Source organism: Mustelus asterias, chromosome 9 (assembly GCF_964213995.1).
Source record: "Mustelus asterias chromosome 9, sMusAst1.hap1.1, whole genome shotgun sequence".
Classification (NCBI taxonomy): domain Eukaryota; kingdom Metazoa; phylum Chordata; class Chondrichthyes; order Carcharhiniformes; family Triakidae; genus Mustelus; species Mustelus asterias.
Window position 1 is genome coordinate 126,609,183 of NC_135809.1, and position 18,093 is coordinate 126,627,275.

At 43.2% G+C, this 18,093-nt stretch overlaps 1 protein-coding gene across 1 annotated transcript in view; it reads left to right on the forward strand.

Moving 5' to 3' along the window:
* The window catches only part of LOC144499288 (vesicular glutamate transporter 2), a 61,355-nt gene that overhangs the window by 19,570 nt on the left and 23,692 nt on the right, over positions 1-18,093 (forward strand). The window contains exons 4-7 of the mRNA XM_078221403.1: positions 10,187-10,301; positions 10,983-11,070; positions 11,188-11,274; positions 15,476-15,618. Coding sequence (XP_078077529.1) covers positions 10,187-10,301; positions 10,983-11,070; positions 11,188-11,274; positions 15,476-15,618 — 433 coding nt within the window. The remainder of the gene's footprint in view (positions 1-10,186; positions 10,302-10,982; positions 11,071-11,187; positions 11,275-15,475; positions 15,619-18,093) is intronic.

An 18,093-nucleotide genomic window follows, 5' to 3' on the forward strand; every position in this document is an offset into this window, starting at 1 on the left:
AGTGCAGTTCTGGTCACCACACAACCAGAAGGACGTGGAAGCTTTGGAAAGAATGCAAAAAAGATTCACCAAGATGTTGCTTGGTCTTGAAGGTGTTGGGTATCAGGAGAGATTGAATAAACTAGGAATGTTTTCACTGGAAAGACGGAGGTTGAGGGGAAACCTGATAAAGGTCTACAAAATTATGAGAGGCATAGATAGAGTGGATAGTTAGAGGCTTTTTCCAAGGGTGGCAGTGTCAATTACATGGGGGCACAGGTTCAAGGTGAGAGGAGGAAAGCTTAAGGGAGATGTGGGGAGGAAGTTTTTCATGCAGAGAGTGGTGGGTGCCTGGAACGTGCAGCCAGAGGATGTGGTGGAAACTGGCACATTAGCAACATTTAAGGGGAATCTGGACTGGTACATGAATAGGGAGGAAATAGAGGGACATGGTCCGAGTAAGGGTAGAAGGGTGTTTTTTTTAGCTAGGGCATCATGATCGGCACAGGCTTGGAGGGCTGAAGGGCCTGTTCCTGTGATGTACTTTTCTTCTTACACATTACCAGACTGAAGCGTCTTCTGTCCAGTACAATTTCCTCAGACTGATCAGTATCATCATCTTCCACTTTTGAACCTTGTGCGTCACCTTGGAAACCCTGTTGTTCTAATTTGGGTAATTTAATGCTTGATGATATTTCAAATGACATCTGTAACACCTGTTAATAATTCCCCAGGTATTCCTGGGGTTCATTCTTCCGTTTTTATTACTCCATTCTGTCAGACCTGCCTATAAGGTTTCCAACCTCATATCTTTTGACTGCGATTCTTCTGTTGTATTGACTTCTTCACCCCATATCCTAAATCATGAATTGTCTCAAGTGTTGACTCCTCCATCTTTCGCACACCGCCGAAATGTCTCATTTGTACAACAAAGGCTCCTGGAAATGACTAATTTCCCAGAAACATTTTTTAAAGTCTCAGACATCTGATCCAAAAGCATGCTTCTTTTTGAGAATTTAAATCCAGTTCAGAACTGGTGCCTTTGTGATGCTTTAACACAATCCAACAATTTGAAAGCAAGCTCCAGACCAGGTATTTTCAAATGGAGTTACTGCAATCCTGTCTTTTGTTTTTATTCATTCGTGGGACATGGGCATCGCTGGCTGGCCAGCATTCGTTGCCCATCCCTAGTTGCCCGAGGGTAGTTGAGAGTCAACCACATTGCTGTTGCTCTGGAGTCACATGTAGGCCAGACCAGGTAAGGACAGAGATTTCCTTCCCTAAAGGACATTAGTGAACCAGATGGGTTTTTCCAGCAATCGACAATGGTTTCATGGTCATCAGTAGATTCTTAATTCCAGATTTTTTATTATTGAATTCAAATTCCACTATCTGACGTGGTGGGATTCAAACCTGAGTCCCCAGAACATTAGTAAAGTTTATTTATTAGTCACAAGTAAGGCTTACATTAATACTGCAATGAAGTTACTGTGAAATTTCCCCTCGTTGCCACACTCTGGTGTCTGTTCGGGTCAATGCACCTAACCAGCACATCTCTCAGACTGTGGGAGGAAACCAGAGCATCTGGAGGAAACCCACCAGACACGGGGAGAACGTGCAAACTCCACACAGACAGTGACCCAAGCCAGGAATCGAACCCAGATCCCTGGCACTGTGAAGCAGCAGTGCTAATCACTGTGCTACTGTGCCGTCCCTAGCTGAATTTCTAAATTAATAGTCTATCGATAATACCACGAAGGCATAACCTCCCCTAGTATATGATCTATTAAATCCCATGATATATTGCTCTGCGAAATAACCATCCATCTTTCTAAATCTAACAAAGTCTGATCATGTCTTGTAGGCATTTACATCACCTTTCTTATACATTTTATGCATGAATTATGCAATAATAGAATACACAAACCTTCATCGATATCCAACTGGTAAGCAGCCAATCTTTAGAAAGAATTGGCTCCTGATTCTGCTTTTGTTTGGAAGTGACAATCCTAAGGTCATAACTTTGATTTGATTTATTATTGTCACATGTATTGGGATACAGTGAAAAGTATTATTTCTTGCACGCTATACAGACAAAACATGATGTTCATAGAGTACATAGGTGAGAAGGAAAGGAGAGGGTGCAGAATATAGTGTTGTAGTCATAGCTAGCTTAATATATGATAGTCCATTCAAAAGTCTGATGGCAACAAGGAAGAAGCTGCCTTGAGTTGGTTAGTACGTGATCTCAGACTTTTGTATATTGCGTTGTATCTTTGGTAAAGCTGTGATCTGTGTCCACATATCTACTCTATTTTTCCATTGGTTATAAGGTTCTGATTCAGGGAATAGCAGTGGGTAATCATACTTGGTTAACTGCTCAATATACTGAGCGGTTGTACTTGGTTTCATCATTCTTCTCAAAAGTAATTCTGATTACAATCTACTGTCTTGAAAAACAATCTTTAGTTTCTGATCCTCAACTTTCAGTAACCATCCTCTGCAACCAAGTTATACTTTTTAAAATTCATTCATGGTTCATGGGCGTCGCGGGCTGGCCAGCATTTATTGTCCATCCCTAGTTGCAGTTGAGAGTCAACCACATTGCTGTGGCTCTGGAGTCACATGTGGGCCAGACCAGGTAAGGGCGGCAGATTTCCTCCCCTAAAGGACATTAGTGAACCAGATGGGTTTTTCCGTCAATTGACAATGGTTTCATGGTCATCAGTAGATTCTTAATTCCAGATATTTTGTATTGAATTTAAATCCCACCACCTGCCATGGTGAGATTCAAACCCAGGTCCCCAGAATGTTAGCTGAGTTTCTGGATTAATAGTCTAGCGATAATACCACTAGGCCATTGCCTCCCCCACACTAGATGGCAAAGCACAAAACAAGACACAGATCTTTTCATTGATAATAGATTTATTTGGAGGATCCCTGCCTCCTAACTGTGAACTCAGTGTCCAGGCCATCCATCTTTATTCCTACTTTTGAATAAATCAAATAACCACATCTCAGTGCCGAAACAAACTATATCCATCGCCTATGTATCATTAATTAGATAATCAACTAACCATTTACAATTTTAACTTGCATATAGATCGGGATAATAAACCTACCTCTTGTGGGAAAGGCAATAAATTTATTGAATGTGTTCAGAATAGTTTTCTTGCAATATTGGGCCAGATCTTTTGGTACAATAAGATACACTAAGGGACCCCTCGGAAGTCTCAATGCAAGGACTCCAAAGGAATTTCTCAAGACGTTTGAGCTTCCAATAGACAATTCCCTTTCTCCCTGGACTCTCTGAAAGTCTTTAACTCTGAGTTAGAGGTTGGAATTTTACTGGCACGCCCGCCCTGCGAGCTCACAGAGCGACATTCTCCATTGGCCTCGGGCGGGATCTTACGAGCCTTGGGCGGGCGAGGTGATAAAATTCCGGCAAGAGTCAGAGATTCCGCACTGTTCTGACTAACTTACCTGTGTAATTACCTAGGAAATGATAGACAGAAAAAAGCATTGTCTACTTCTTAGGTAACTATACAAATGAACCCCCATGAATCACTCAAACTGTCTCCCCCTTCAACTACCTGACTACCCCAACCTCCCAGACCCTCTGACTCCCCCGAGCTGACCCCACCCCACCACATTGGCATCCCCTGAAAAATTGACAACCCTGACCCCCAACCCCCCGACCTGTCCTGACTCCACCACACGGCTCCCTCGATGATTCACCAATTACTTCCCTACTCACCCTGACTCCCTTGTGACCCAAGCTGCCTACACCCTCCATCTCCCATCCACCCTACTAACTGCTAATGCTGCCACCCTACCTGTCAGCTTTCAACCCAACCTACCTATCACCCTACCCACCTGCCACAATTACAACCTAATCTATTGGGCGAATGTTCATGCACCATTAGGCTATTAATTAAATCTAACTCATTAATCATTACTGAATATTATATGGCAAATCCCCTTATTGGATCTATGCACCTACCCCCTTACCCAGCTACCTTATCCACCCTTCCCCCTCATCAACCCTACTTAGCTAACCCGCCCTACCTTCTTACAAACCCTGAACCCTCACTCACCCTACCCCATTAGCCACTCTACCTCCTCATCCCATCTTACCCCTCATCCACCATAACCTCCTTACCCATCGAGCCCCTCACCCACATGACCCCCTTATCCATCCTACACACCCCTCCCACCCTACCACTTACCCACATACATTATCTACCCGACCCCCTCATTCACGTACCTTACCCAGTTACCTTCCTTTCATAGCTTTTCAAAGAAGCTTCAGGCCAATTGAACTCTATGCTTAACAGATTATGGCAGCCAATGCCTTTAAAAAAGGGCTGAGACTTCTGCGCTTGTTCTCTGCGTTGCTCTGTCTGAGGTTTGCTGCACTGAGTTGGTTCTGCAGATCCTCTCTCAGATTAACCAAAAATATTGCAGGAAAGTTTTTTTAATTGCCTGGTCAGGGTGGGTAACAGGATTTCTAATCCCGATTGGAAGATTTGGGCTAATATGTCTTAGATTCAACAAGGGGATTTGCCATATGATATTCAGTAATGATTAATGAGCTGGATTTAATTAATAGCCTTATGGTGCATGAACATTCGCCCAATAGCAATTACAATGTGGTCAAGAGTTTAGTGGGAGGCAGTGGTGTGGTGGTATTGTTGCTGGATTAGTAATCCAGAGACCCAGGATAATGCTCTGGGGACCTGCGTTCAAATCCCACCATGGCAGATGGTGAAATTTGAATTCAATAAAAAATGGGGACTTAAAAGTCTAAAGATGACTGTGATACGATTGTCGTAAAAACACATCTGGTTCACAAATGTCCTTTAGAGAAATAAATCTGTCATCCTTCCCTGGCCTGGCCTTTGCGTAACTTCAGATACATAATGTGGTTGACTCTTAAATGCCCTCAGGGATGGGCAGTAAATGTTGGTCCAGCCAGTGATGACCACATCCCATCAGTTAATTTAAAAAAAGAGAGAAATGCAAAAGAGGTGAAGATTCAAAATTTAGTTAAGTTTAGTCAGTGTGATGAAAATCTGTTAATAAGTAATATTGAAGGAAACCACTATTCAAAAGTGAATCAAAGTAATACAGAAGCAATTTATTCCCCTAGAAATAAATGCTCTGCTTGTTAAAATGAAAGGCCGTGAGCAACATAAAATTAAAAGATTTTTAAAAAAGCATATATTTCCTGGAAATTGAAAGGAATGTCAAAGTCAATATACTACATTCTGCACTCTCCTTTCCTTCTCTAGGAACAATATGCTTTGATTTGATTTGATTTATCATTGTCACATGTATTAACATACAATGAAGAGTTCCTTGAGCGCTATACAGACAAAGCATACCATTCATAGAGAAAGAAACGAGAGAGTGTAGAATGTAGTGTTACAGTCATAGCTAGGGTGTAGAGAAAGATCAACTTAATGCAAGGTAAGTCCATTCAAAAGTCTGACAGCAGCAGGGAAGAAGTTGTTCTTGAGTTGGTTGGTATGAGACCTCTGACTTTTGTATCTTTTTCCCGTTGGAAGAAGATGGAAGAGAGAATGTCCAGGGTGTGTGGGGTCCTTAATTATGCTGGTTGCTTTTCCGAGGCAGCGGGAAGTGTAGACAGAGTTAATGGATGGGAGGCTGGTTTGCGTGATGGATTGGGCTACATTTGTAGTTCCTTGCGGTCTTGGGCAAAGCAGGAGCCATACCAAGCCTGTATAATGTGCAAATTACTTTCCTGCAATATTTTTGGTTAATCTTCTGAGAGAGGATCTGCAGAACCAACTCAGTGCAGCAAACCTCAGACAGAGCAACGCAGAGAACAAGCGCAGATATCTCAGCCCTTTTTTGAAACAATACGTTTCACTGTATACCAATACAAGTGACAATAATAAATCAAATCAAATCAATAATTCTTTTGAACTTTTATTTAATATTAGGCAATTTTTAATTAATATTAGTCTGCGTGCATTTCCTCTGGGTGCTCTGGTTTCCTCCCACTCACAAAAGACCTGCAGCTTAGGTAGATTGGCCATGATAAATTGACCCCTATTGTCAGGGGGATTAACAGAATAAATACGGGGAGTTTACAGGGATAGGGCCTGGGTGGGATTGTTGTCATTGCAGGCTTGATGGCCGAATGGCCTCCTTCTGCACTGAAGGGATTCTATGATTCCGTCAAAATCTGGATGGGCTGAAGCAATGTGAGAAATTTGAGGTCGGAGAATGGTGATATAAATTAACATAAGGAAATGGCACACAGGTTGTCCTAGCCTCAGAGGAAGAGGGTAGCATGGCAGACATCTCAATGAACAGCAACTTACCAAAAATAATGTAAGCAAAATCACAGTAATGAAGAAAGCAGTGGTATGAAAGAGCAACAGGGCGGCACGGTACCACAGTGGTTAGCACTGCTGCTTCACAGCTCCAGGGACCTGGGTTCGATTCCCGGCTTGGGTCACCGTCTGCATGGAGTTTGCACATTCTCCTCGTGTCTGCGTGGGTTTCCTCCGGGTGCTCCGGTTTCCTCCCACAGTCCAAAGATGTGCGGGTTAGGTTGATTGGCCATGCTAAAATTGCCCCTTAGTGTCCTGAGATGCTTAGATTAGAGGGATTGGCGGGTAAAATATGTAGGGATATGGGGCTAGGGCCTGGGTGGGATTGTGGTCGGTGCAGACCCGATGGGCCAAATGGCCTCTTTCTGCACTGTAGGGTTTCTATGATGATGAAATCCCAATGATCAGATCAGTCATATTCTCATTGAAAGCCAGGGGTTAAATGACCTACTCCAGTACCTATGTTCAGGTGAATTTTTTCCAAGGTGTTTAAAGGATGAAAATGAGAACATTGCCGATGCCCGAACTATAATCTACCAATGTTCCTTTGATTCAGGAAAATTGCAAATGTCACTTCACAATGCAAGAGAATGCACAATGTCAGACTTTAACCTAGTGTTGTGAGACCTCTTTCAGTGCAAGAAAAGTGAGTGAAAGAAACTGGGAGATGATAGACCAGTTGGCCTAACACCTGTTGTCTGGATATTGCTAGAGTTTAAAATTAATAATAGTTTGAATGAATACTTTGAAACACATTGATCTCGGCAGATCTGGCAGCATCTGTAAGGAGAGAAAAGAGCTAACATTTTGAGTCCAAATAACCCTTTGTCAAAGCTAGATTCTAGCATCCGCAGTAATTTGCTTTTATGGATTTGCAAAGGGTCTTTGTCAGACCTGCAAAACGTGAATAACGTCTGCCTCGCTTCACCATTTGTAAAGGATATGTCATGCCTGACAAACCTGATTGGAATTTTTTGAAGAGATATGTAAAGTTGTGGACACAGGAAAGCCTATGGATATTATTAAGCTGGACTTCTAGAAGGCATAAGAAGTCGAAGCTTATAGAATTGATGGCAAATTATTAACCTAGTTAGGTCATTCTTTGACTGAGTGGTAGGAGTCAGAGAGTAGGGATAATGGACAAGTACTCAGATTGGCAGGATGTAAGCAGTGGTATCCTGCAAAGATCTATGTTGGGGTCTCAATCTTTCATCATATTTATTAACAACATAGATATTGAAAGCCACACACCCAAGTTTGCTGATGGCACAAAGATAGGTGACATTATACATAGTTTAGATGGGAGCATCAAATTATAAACAGATATTTGTGGATTAAGTGAAGGAGCAAAAATATGGTAAGTTATTTTCAATCTCAGCAAAAGTAAGGTAATTCACCTTCGATCTAAAATGGATAGAACTTTCTAAATGATGAAAAGCCAGAGCCAGTGGATGTCCAGAGTGTTAATGGGCTAAATGTTATCAGACCTTTGGGGAGGGGCTGGGAGGTGGACAGGAGGGTAAAATGGTGATGGAAAGCATCATAGAATCATAGAATCCCTACAGTGCAGAAGGAGGCCATTTGGCCCATTGAGCCTGCACCGACAACAATCCCACCCCACTTATTTATCCTGCTAGTCCCCCTGACACTAAGGGGAATTTAGCATGGCCAATCCACCTAACCTTTGGAGTGTGGGAAGAAACCGGGGCACCCGGAGGGAATCCACACAGACATGGGGCGAACACGGGAATCTGGACATATTCCAGCCACTACAGATTATTATCGAAGGTGGGAAAGGCAGCAGCATGGTGACATGCAGATTGGAGGCACATGGCCTATTAAGTCACTGAATTAGCCTACTGATGGCCATTTTATGGCCTCACTGGGATCTTACTGGCATCAGAATGACCCGTGTCACATGCTGCATTCATCAGATTCACTGAAGTAGTCTTCCAGTGGCTTCCTTTGGGTTTGAGGCTTCACGGCCCACCGAGGGGTCTCCTCAATGGCAATGGTTGCTCCAATGGCTCCAATACCACAGCTGAAAATTTACCATTCTGAATCGCACCAGCGCATATTTTTCTTTTTTGTTGTCCTTTTGAGTGTGCCTCAGTGTGTAGGCTCCCACTCCTCCCTGCACACCAGGACTGCCCACCCTGTGTCAGTGGCGCTGCTCAGACTGCAGATTTTTTGGCCCAGGAAGGCAGGTCGCCATCCTTAATGGAACTCCGTCCCCGTGCATCTTCCTCATAGTATCACAGAATTCCTACAATACAGAAGGAAGCCATTCGGCCCATCGAGTCTGTACCGACCACAATTCCACCCAGGCCCTATCCTTGTAACTCCAACTATTTACCCTGATAATCCCCTTGACACTAAGGGCAATTTTTAGCATGGCCAATCAACCTAACCCGCACATCTTTGGTGTGTGGGAGGAGACCAGAGCACCCGGAGGAAACCCACGCAGCCACAGGGAGAATGTGCAAACTTCATACAGACAGTCACCTAAGACTGGAATTGAATGCAGGTCCCTGGTGCTGTGAGACAGCAGTGTTAATAAACTTTAAAATTTAATTTAGGGATGGCACAGCGGCACAATGGTTAGCATTGCTGCCTCACAGCTCCAGGGACCCGGGTTCAATTGCTGGCTTGGGTCACTGTCTGTGTGGAGTTTGCACATTCTCCCTGTGTCTGCATGGGTTTCCTCCGAGTGCTCCGGTTTCCTCCCACAGTCCACAGATGAACGGGTTAGGTGCATTGGCCATGCTAAATTGCCCTTTAGTGTTCCAGGATGTGTAGGTTAGAGGAATTAGTGGGGTAAATATGTGTGGTTCGGACCTGGGTGGGATTGTGGTTGGTGCAGACTCAATGGGTCAAATGTCCTCCTTCTGCACTGTGGCGATTCTATGGCAATAAATGTCCTTGATGCCCACATCATCTGAACATGTAAAAAAAGCACAACAGTCTCAATGGTTAAATTACCTCCTCCTGCTCCTATTAATTTGGCAAGGTTGAAACTTTGGGTGAAAGGAATAATTGGACTCAGTTAAAGATGCTTTGGTCCAATTCTGGTCTCTGGGTAATTCAAAAACGGTGCAAGGCCTGAACATATTCCTTTTGTTTGCCGAGAACAGGTACTTGTTTGCATTTCTTCCAGAAATATGTCTACTGTGAGATGTGTTTTTGCAATTGGGCAATGCTTGCTGAATAATTCTGAGTGTGCTAATAGCTACACTAAAACCAGTTTACAATCAGCCGAGTTTGTAACATGGGGGGCTTAATAATGCTTGCTCGAAATGACGTACATCTGTACGCAAGGACCCGTTCCCTGCAATAAAAGCAACATGCCCAAGCCTTGCACGTTTGTTGAATTATCCAGGAGCTTGCGGACCCTACAGTTCCCAATTGCTTTCTCCTTAGCAGTGCCTCAGACAATCAGAGTCAACTTTCCAACCAATCAGCACCCCTTTTCCCCTGTAGAACCAGTTGTCATGATCATTTGAAATTTGTTATTCTTGCATTTGTCCCAATGAGTGCAAGGCAAACAGCATTGACAACGTGTCTCCCTTTATAAGTTCTGTACTACCAAGTGATTGCTCATCCACAGTATCCACAGAATAGTGAAACATTGTCAAATCTTACCTAATTGCTCTGCCTTTCTGGGGGATAACAGCAGCACTCTTCATCATCCTGCCCTAAGGTGCAATGTGCAAGGAGTTTATGAAAACATTAATTACGAGGAGTAACTGAGTGGAATATCTTTACCGGAGAGCATATCTCAGAGACTAATATTGGAAAGGAGACTGTGTACAATGTAAAATGTTTCTGGTGCTGTGTTTCAGAGTATTTGGCGCTGCCATCTTTCTCACCTCCACACTCAATATGCTCATCCCATCTGCAGCTAAGGTGCACTATGGTTTCGTGATGTTCGTCAGGATCCTGCAGGGACTGGTAGAGGTACGTCTGTCTCTCCTGGGGTACGGGAGCAATGCTGATTAATTCACAGAATCCCACAGGGCACTCACAATACATTGCAGTAATCTCTGAAAAACCTACACTTCCCTCTGACATTCTCCATCACGTCCTTTATGCGTTATCCATTTAAACTGATGGAAACTGCACTCCTCTCACACCATGACCTGTTCCCTCCTTGCAGATGTTTGTCGATCTATTTATTGTGTGTTTTCAACCTTTACTATTTCCATTTCTCACAGTTGCAATCTTTCTTTTTCTTAAATTTACCTTCGAATTGTTAATGTTTTACTCCAGATTATATCGTGTCATGTTTCTGAAGCTAATTGCTGTAACCAGCAATTTTAATTTTAATTAGTACTACAATTCATTTGGCTGTTGCAGAATGTTTTGTAGCAATACAGATATCTGGTTATGCAGAGGTCTGCTTTAACAAAAAGGAGAAAGGTAACCTTGATATGAGCTATGTTATTGTTTGGAAATATAACAGTAACTGAACTGCAAGATACATTCACACCTCTCAAAATTCTTGAACATTGCTTTCTCCATGTTGTCGCCATCAATATTTTAAAACGAATAAAACGTGTTGATGTTTACTTAGATGACTGATAAATTACAGACCTGCTTGGTGCTCTGTGTAAAAACATAACTGATGTATGTTTGCAGGGAGTCACGTACCCAGCCTGCCATGGCATTTGGAGTAAATGGGCTCCACCACTAGAGAGAAGCAGGCTGGCAACCACCTCATTTTGTGGTAATTAGCATTTTTTTTTCCCTGTAAGTTATTTTTTTTTAAACGCATCAAATGTTGTAATGCAACCTTTGAATGGGACCTCACTTGCATCCTGATTGCGCACTGTTCTTCCCGCAGGTTCATATGCTGGAGCCGTCGTTGCTATGCCTTTAGCTGGGATTCTAGTGCAATACACTGGATGGCCTTCTGTGTTTTATGTGTACGGTAGGTTCTACATTTCCGTGACGCAGGTGATTTTTGGGCAGCCTGCCTTAGGTACAATCCGCCCATGAGCTTCAATACTTTCTTACTTATTTATTGTCACAAGTAGGCTTACATTAACACTGCAATGAAGTTACTGTGAAAATCCCCTAGTAGTCACACCGGGGTGGCATGGTGCCACAGTGGTTAGCACTGCTGCCTCACAGCACCAGGGACCCGGGTTTGATTCCCGGATTGGGTCCCTACTGTCTGTGTGGAGTTTGCACATTCTCTGCGTGTCTGCGTGGATTTCCTCTGGGTGCTCTGGTTTCCTCGCACAGTCCAAAGATGTGCGGGTTAGGTGCATTGGCCATGCTAAATTGCTCCTTAGTGTCAGGGGGACTAGCTAGAGTAAATGCATGGGGTTATGGGGATAGGGCCTAGGTGGGATTGTGGTCGGTCAAATGGCCTCCTTCTGTACTATAGGATTCTATGATTTTATGACTGCGGCGCCTGTTCGGGTACACTGAGGGAGAATTTAGCATTTCCAATGCATCTAACCAGCACGTCTTTCGGACTGTGGAAGGAAACCGGAGCACCTGGAGGTAACCCACGCAGGGAGAACGTGCAGACTTCACACGGACAGTGACCCACTGGGAATGGAACCCAGGTCCCTGGCGCTGTGAGGCAGCAGTGCTAACCACTGTGCCACCGTGCCACCCAGAACACAAAAGGGTACTTGCTTCTGTATTTATTCAAGGCTGGGTTAGGTAGATTTTTGACTGACAAGGGATTCAAGGGCGATGGGGTGGTGGGGCAGCTTTACCGGGTGGACAGGAAAGTGGAGTTGAGACCACAATCAGATCAGCCATGATCTAAGCAAACAGTGGAGTAGGTTTAAAGAGCTGATTGACCTATTCCTGCTTCTAGATCCTGTTTTCCTGTTTCTAAACTTTCTGCATTTAAAACAATGGAAGGAAAATTAGGGCATTTCCATAATGGATCCATCCTCAGCAACAATAGATTTACTTCTTGCTAGTAAGTTGAAAGTAACTCCCACAGCTCTTTGAATGTTGTTCAAACTAAGAAACTTTACATGTAAATCTGAAGTCAGGAGCAACTCCCTAATATAGCAGTTATTTTTGATTTAAAATGTAAATATCATAACCTGGAGTGTGATTTTGCGTAGAAACATACTTCAAAATCTCACTGGCATTTCTGGTGGTGGGATCTTACGGTCCCACTGATGGCGCACCCCCACCGTGGGTTTCCCGACAGCGAGGGGTGTGTTCAATGTGAGACCCCATTGACAACAGCGGGAACCATACGATCTCACCGCCAACGAGCGGAGCACTGCTTCCCACCGATGCAAAACACATAGCGGAGGGGGAGGAAAATCCCACCCATTGAAAATAGGAGCAGGCGAAGGCCATTCGGCCTGCTCTGTGATTGGGTGTGATAATGGCTGGTCATCCTGCCTTTTACAACACATGCTGGCAGTGGGTGATGTTTCCATCTCCAATACATAATCAGAATATTGTCCTGGGATATTGTTAGAGTATGTCAATCAATATGCATAGTAATAGAGTCATAGAGGTATACAGCATGGAAACAGGCCCTTCACCCAACTTGTCCATGCTGACCAGGTTTCCTAAACTGAGCTAGTCCCATTTGCCTACATTTGGAGCATGTCCCTCTAAACCTTTCCCATCCATGTACCTGTCCAAATGTCTTTTCAGTGTTGTAATTGTACCCGCCTCTACCACCTCCTCTGGCAGCTCATTCCATACACACACCACTCTCTATGTGCAAAAGTTACCCCTCGAGTCCCTTTTAAACCTTTCCCCTCTCAGTTTGAACCTATACCCTCTAGTTTTGGACTCCCCTACCCCTGGGGAAAAGACCTTGGGTATTCATCTTATCTATACCCCTCATGATTTTATAAACATCTATAAGGTCACTATTTTCTATGTTCTAGGAAAAAATCTCCCAGCCTATTCAGCCTATCCTTATAATTCAAACCTTCCAGTCCCAGTACCATCCTTGTAAATCTTTTTTGCACCCTTTCCAGTTTAATATTTTTGTAATTGGGCTAGATGACATTTTATGGTATCAAGGGCAACACATGACTGGTACAAAATGACAGGTGTAGCAATATGATATCAAATATAATTTGAATATTGAATTCCTACACGAGAATAGGTTATTGCAATTTCAGATATATTGATTGGGTGATATTATCATTACACACTAGGGGATTTTCACAGTAACTTCAATGCAGTGTTAAGGTAAGCCTACTTGTGGCACTAATAAATAAACATTTTTAAAAACTTAGGGCAAGATTTTCTGGCTGCACTCACCCCAAAACCGGAAAATCCCACCCGTTGTTAATGGACATTTCCATGGTTCACCCCTCACCTGCTATGATTCCCGTGGCGGGCGGAGTGGGAAAATTCGCCCCTTAATTTAAGATAAGATGTTGAGAGGCATAGATCGGGTGGACTCTCAGAGGACACAGGTTTAAGGTGCTGGGGGTAGGTACAGGGGCGATGTCAGGGGTAAGCTTTTCACACAGAGGGTGTGGGCGAGTGGAATCGGCTGCCGTCAGGGGTGGTGGAGACAAACTCAATAGGGTCTTTTAAGAGACTCCTGGATGAGTACATGGAGCTTAATAGGATGGAGGGTTATAGGTAGGTCTAGAAGGTAGGGATGTGTTCGGCACAACTTGTGGGCCGAAGGGCCTGTTTGTGCTGTAGTTTTTCTATGTTTCTATGTTTCTAATTTCAGTATCAGATATTGAATAGGGTCACAATAAGTAGTAAAATATATAGTTGAGAACTAAAAGTCACCTGAGATGTTAAGAGTTAGTAGTTATGAACCACATGCATATCTGGTCCAACTGAGGGACCACTGGTTAACTAAAGCTTCAATCTCAATTTTAATTTGGCATAGCATTCTGAAACTTCCAGAAGATTTGGCCATTAATGCAAAATGTAGTTTATTCTTTTGAAAAATGTGTTCTTGTTTGGCAAAAATAGCAGTGAGATAAGTGGTACGTTATGCTGATTTGTTTCTGAAATTATCATCATCTTGATACTGCTCCTGTATTTATTAAGTACATACATTACAAAAACAAACAAATGTTTTAAATAAATCTGTGGAGAATATTGCTCAGGAGTGCTTTGTAGTTCCATCAATGGAAAATGGGCTAGTATTTACTGTCTCAGAAGCCAGGCAAACATTTGCACTCAATAGGTTCAATATTCCTGAGTGCATGCCTCTTGTCTACAATTTTCAACTTTCACGTTGTGTGAGCTATCTTGCCAATGTATAAGGTTTGAGACAATCTACCCTTAAAATATTAAACTTAAAGTTTAAAACTAAGTTAAAGCTTATTTATTAGGGGCAGCACAGTAGCACAGTGGTTAGCACTGCTGCTTCACAGCGCCAGGGACCCAGGTTCGATTCCTAGCTTGGGTCACTGTCTGCGTGGAGTTTGCATGTTCTCCCCGTGTCTGCGTGGGTTTCCTCCAGGTGCTCCGGTTTCCTCCCACATCCTGAAAGACGTTCTGGTTAGGTGCATTGACCCGAACAGGTGCTGGGCTGTGTCGACTAGGGGAATTTCATAGTAACTTCATTGCAGTGTTAATGTAAGCCTTACTTGTGACTAATAAATAAACTTTAAAAAGTAGGCTTGCATCAACACTGCAATGAAGTTACTGTGAAAATCCCCGAGTCGCACCTGTTCGGGTACACTGAGAGAAAATTTAAGCATGGCCAATGCATCTAACCAGCACGTCTTTTGGACTGTGGGAGAAAACCGGAGCGCCCGGAGGAAACCCACGCAGACACCAGGAGAACGTGCGGACTCCGCACAAACAATGACCCAAGCCGGGAATCGAACCCAGGTCCCCGCGCTGTGAGACAGCAGTGCTAACTACTGTGCAACTGTGCCGGCCTTACTACTATTCCGCTTTCAGATAGTGGGTGCCTGGCTGTGCACTTCTAGCATTTTGTGTGCTTATTTCAGGTGTCCGATTTTCATATTTTCTTTCCACATTACATGATTTTTTTTGTCGATGTTAACAATTTGCACAAATAGTTACCAAATAACAAGATATTAAATAACTAACAGTTGACCTAGTGATATTTTATATAATAGCATCCAATTTCTGCACTTACATAGTTTATTTCATGTTTCTTGCTTTATTCTGTTTTGAATCAGGGTCATTTGGAATGCTGTGGTATATGTTCTGGATTCTGGTATCGTATGAAAGTCCTGCAACACATCCGACTATCACAGATGAGGAGCGCATCTACATTGAAGAAAGCATTGGTGAAAGTGCCAAACTTATTGGAGGAATAGATGTATGGACTTTCTAGATACACTTTATTTTTTTAGAACATTTCAGTTAATTGTACGCAAATACAGCTCTGGGTAAATGCAAACATATGCTCAAAGCTCTGTGCATGCATAACCACATTTATTGATCATGCACATATCAGCCCCTTTAAGTCTAAACCTATGCATGTAAACTTTGTTCCTATATTCTGAAACATGGGCATAATGTTATCCTAAATTACATGTAAGAACTCTACTCTTGCATATCATTAGAATCATAGAACCCCTACAGTACAGAAAGAGGCGAGCGGCCCATCAAGTCTGCACCAACAACAATCTCACTGCTCTATCACCGTAACCCCACATATTTAGCCTGCTAATCTCTGTGAAACTAAGGGGCAATTTGGCATGACCAGTCCACCCAACCCGTACATCTTTGGGCACGAAGAGGTAATTTACCATGGTCAATCCACCTAACCCATACATCTTTGGACTGTGGGAGGAAACCGGAGCATCCGGAGGAATCCCACACAGACATGGGTAGAACATGCAAACTCCACACAGTCACCTGAGGTTGGAATTGAAACTGGGTCCCTGACGCAGTGACGCAGCAGTGCTATTCACTGTGCCACCGTGCCACCCATACTGCGTATGTGCACCAAGCATCCATACTTAAATTCATACATTAACTGGACTTACACAATTGCAATTCTGCTTGCTGGCTCTTGAAGTTTTGATAAGAAGAAAATACTTTTCCCATTAGTACTTTTTTGTAGCATTAGAAACTAGAGCAACAGATTGTTTGTACATTTTTGTTTTAAAAACTTTAGCGTATATGTTTAAAATGTTGCAGTGGCTGGCGAATGTGACTTTTAAAAAATTGTGAGAGTTGATCCTCCTCAAGGTGGTTTGTATTCTGGTGTAAGATACCAAACATGCAGATCTTGTTGCTCCAATAATAGAACTGCCACATTATAACTCAAAATGCACAGGTGTTACATTTCCTTTTGCAAAGAAATAGAAAATAGGCATTTCTGAGTCTTAACCATTGTTTTAGCAGAATGCAAAGTAGAATCATAGAATCCCTACAGTGCAGGAGCAGGCCATTCAGCCCATTGAATCCACACCAAATCTCTGAACAAGCATCTTACCCAGACCCTATGCCCGTAACCCCACATATTTACCCAGCTAATCCCCCTAATTTACACATCTTTGCATGCCAAGGGATAATTTAGCATGGTCAATCAACCTAACCTGGACTGTGGGAGGAAACTGGAGCATCCGGAGGAAACCCACACAGACAAGGGGAGAACGTGCAAACACCAAACGGACAGTCCCTCTGGGACATCCTCTTTCTCCAGCATTGCAATGATCTCCCTGACCAATACTGCCACGCCTCCCCATTTCCTATCTTTTCTAAACACCCTGCACCCAGAAATATTGAACACTCAGTCATGCCCTTCCCTTAGCCAGGACCCTGTTCTTGTCCCAACATCATATTTCCTGCAATGCAATCTGCACCTGTAACTACCCAATTTTATTTACTATACCATGCATTTACATACATAATAACCCTGATTTAGACTTCATTACTTTCTCCCTAGCTCCGACTTCACTAATGAACTTATTATCCTCCATACCAGTGCTTTCTGTTCAACCCAATATTTTGTGCATCCTGATATTCCTCTCTAATATTTCCTATTGGTTCCCACAGCCTGCTGAGTTATTTCAAAGGCCTCCTGACAGTAAGAGCAAAACGTCCCAGCTCTGTTCAGGTGCAACCTGTCCAGCTTCTACAGATGCCAACTCCTCCAGAGTCAGTCCCAGTGTCGGTGGAATCTAAAACCCTTCCTCCTGTACCATCCTTGCAGCCACACATTCTTCTGCCTTATCTTCCTATTTTTTGTTTTATTCAATGTGGGACATGGCCAGCATTTATTGCCCATTCCTAGTTGCCCTTGAAGGGCAGTTGAGAGTCAACCACAGTGATGTGGCTCTGGAGTCACATATAGGCCAGACTGGATAAGGACAGCAGATTTCCTTCCCTAAAGCACATCAGTGAACCAGATAGTTTTTTCTGACAATCGACAATGGTTTCATGGCCATCAGTAGGTTATTAATTCCAGATTTTTTTAAATTGAATTCAAATTCCATCATCTGCCGTGGCGGGATTTGAACCCAAGTTTGCAGAACATTAGCTGAGTTCCTGTATTAATAGTCTAGCGATAATACCACTAGGCCATCGCCTTTCTGACTTCACTTTCACTTGACACTGAGCGTAATCAAGAGATCACTACATTTGGGGTCCTGCTTGTGAGCTTTCTGCCTAGCTCCCTAAATTCTGATTGCCGGACCTCATCCCTCTTCCTACCTAAGTCATTGGTACCAATGTGCCCCATCCCTCTTCCTATTGGTACCAATGTGGACCATGACCTCTGGTTGTTCACTCTTCACAAGAAGCATGTCCTGCAGCCACTCCGTGACATCCCTGACCCTGCCAC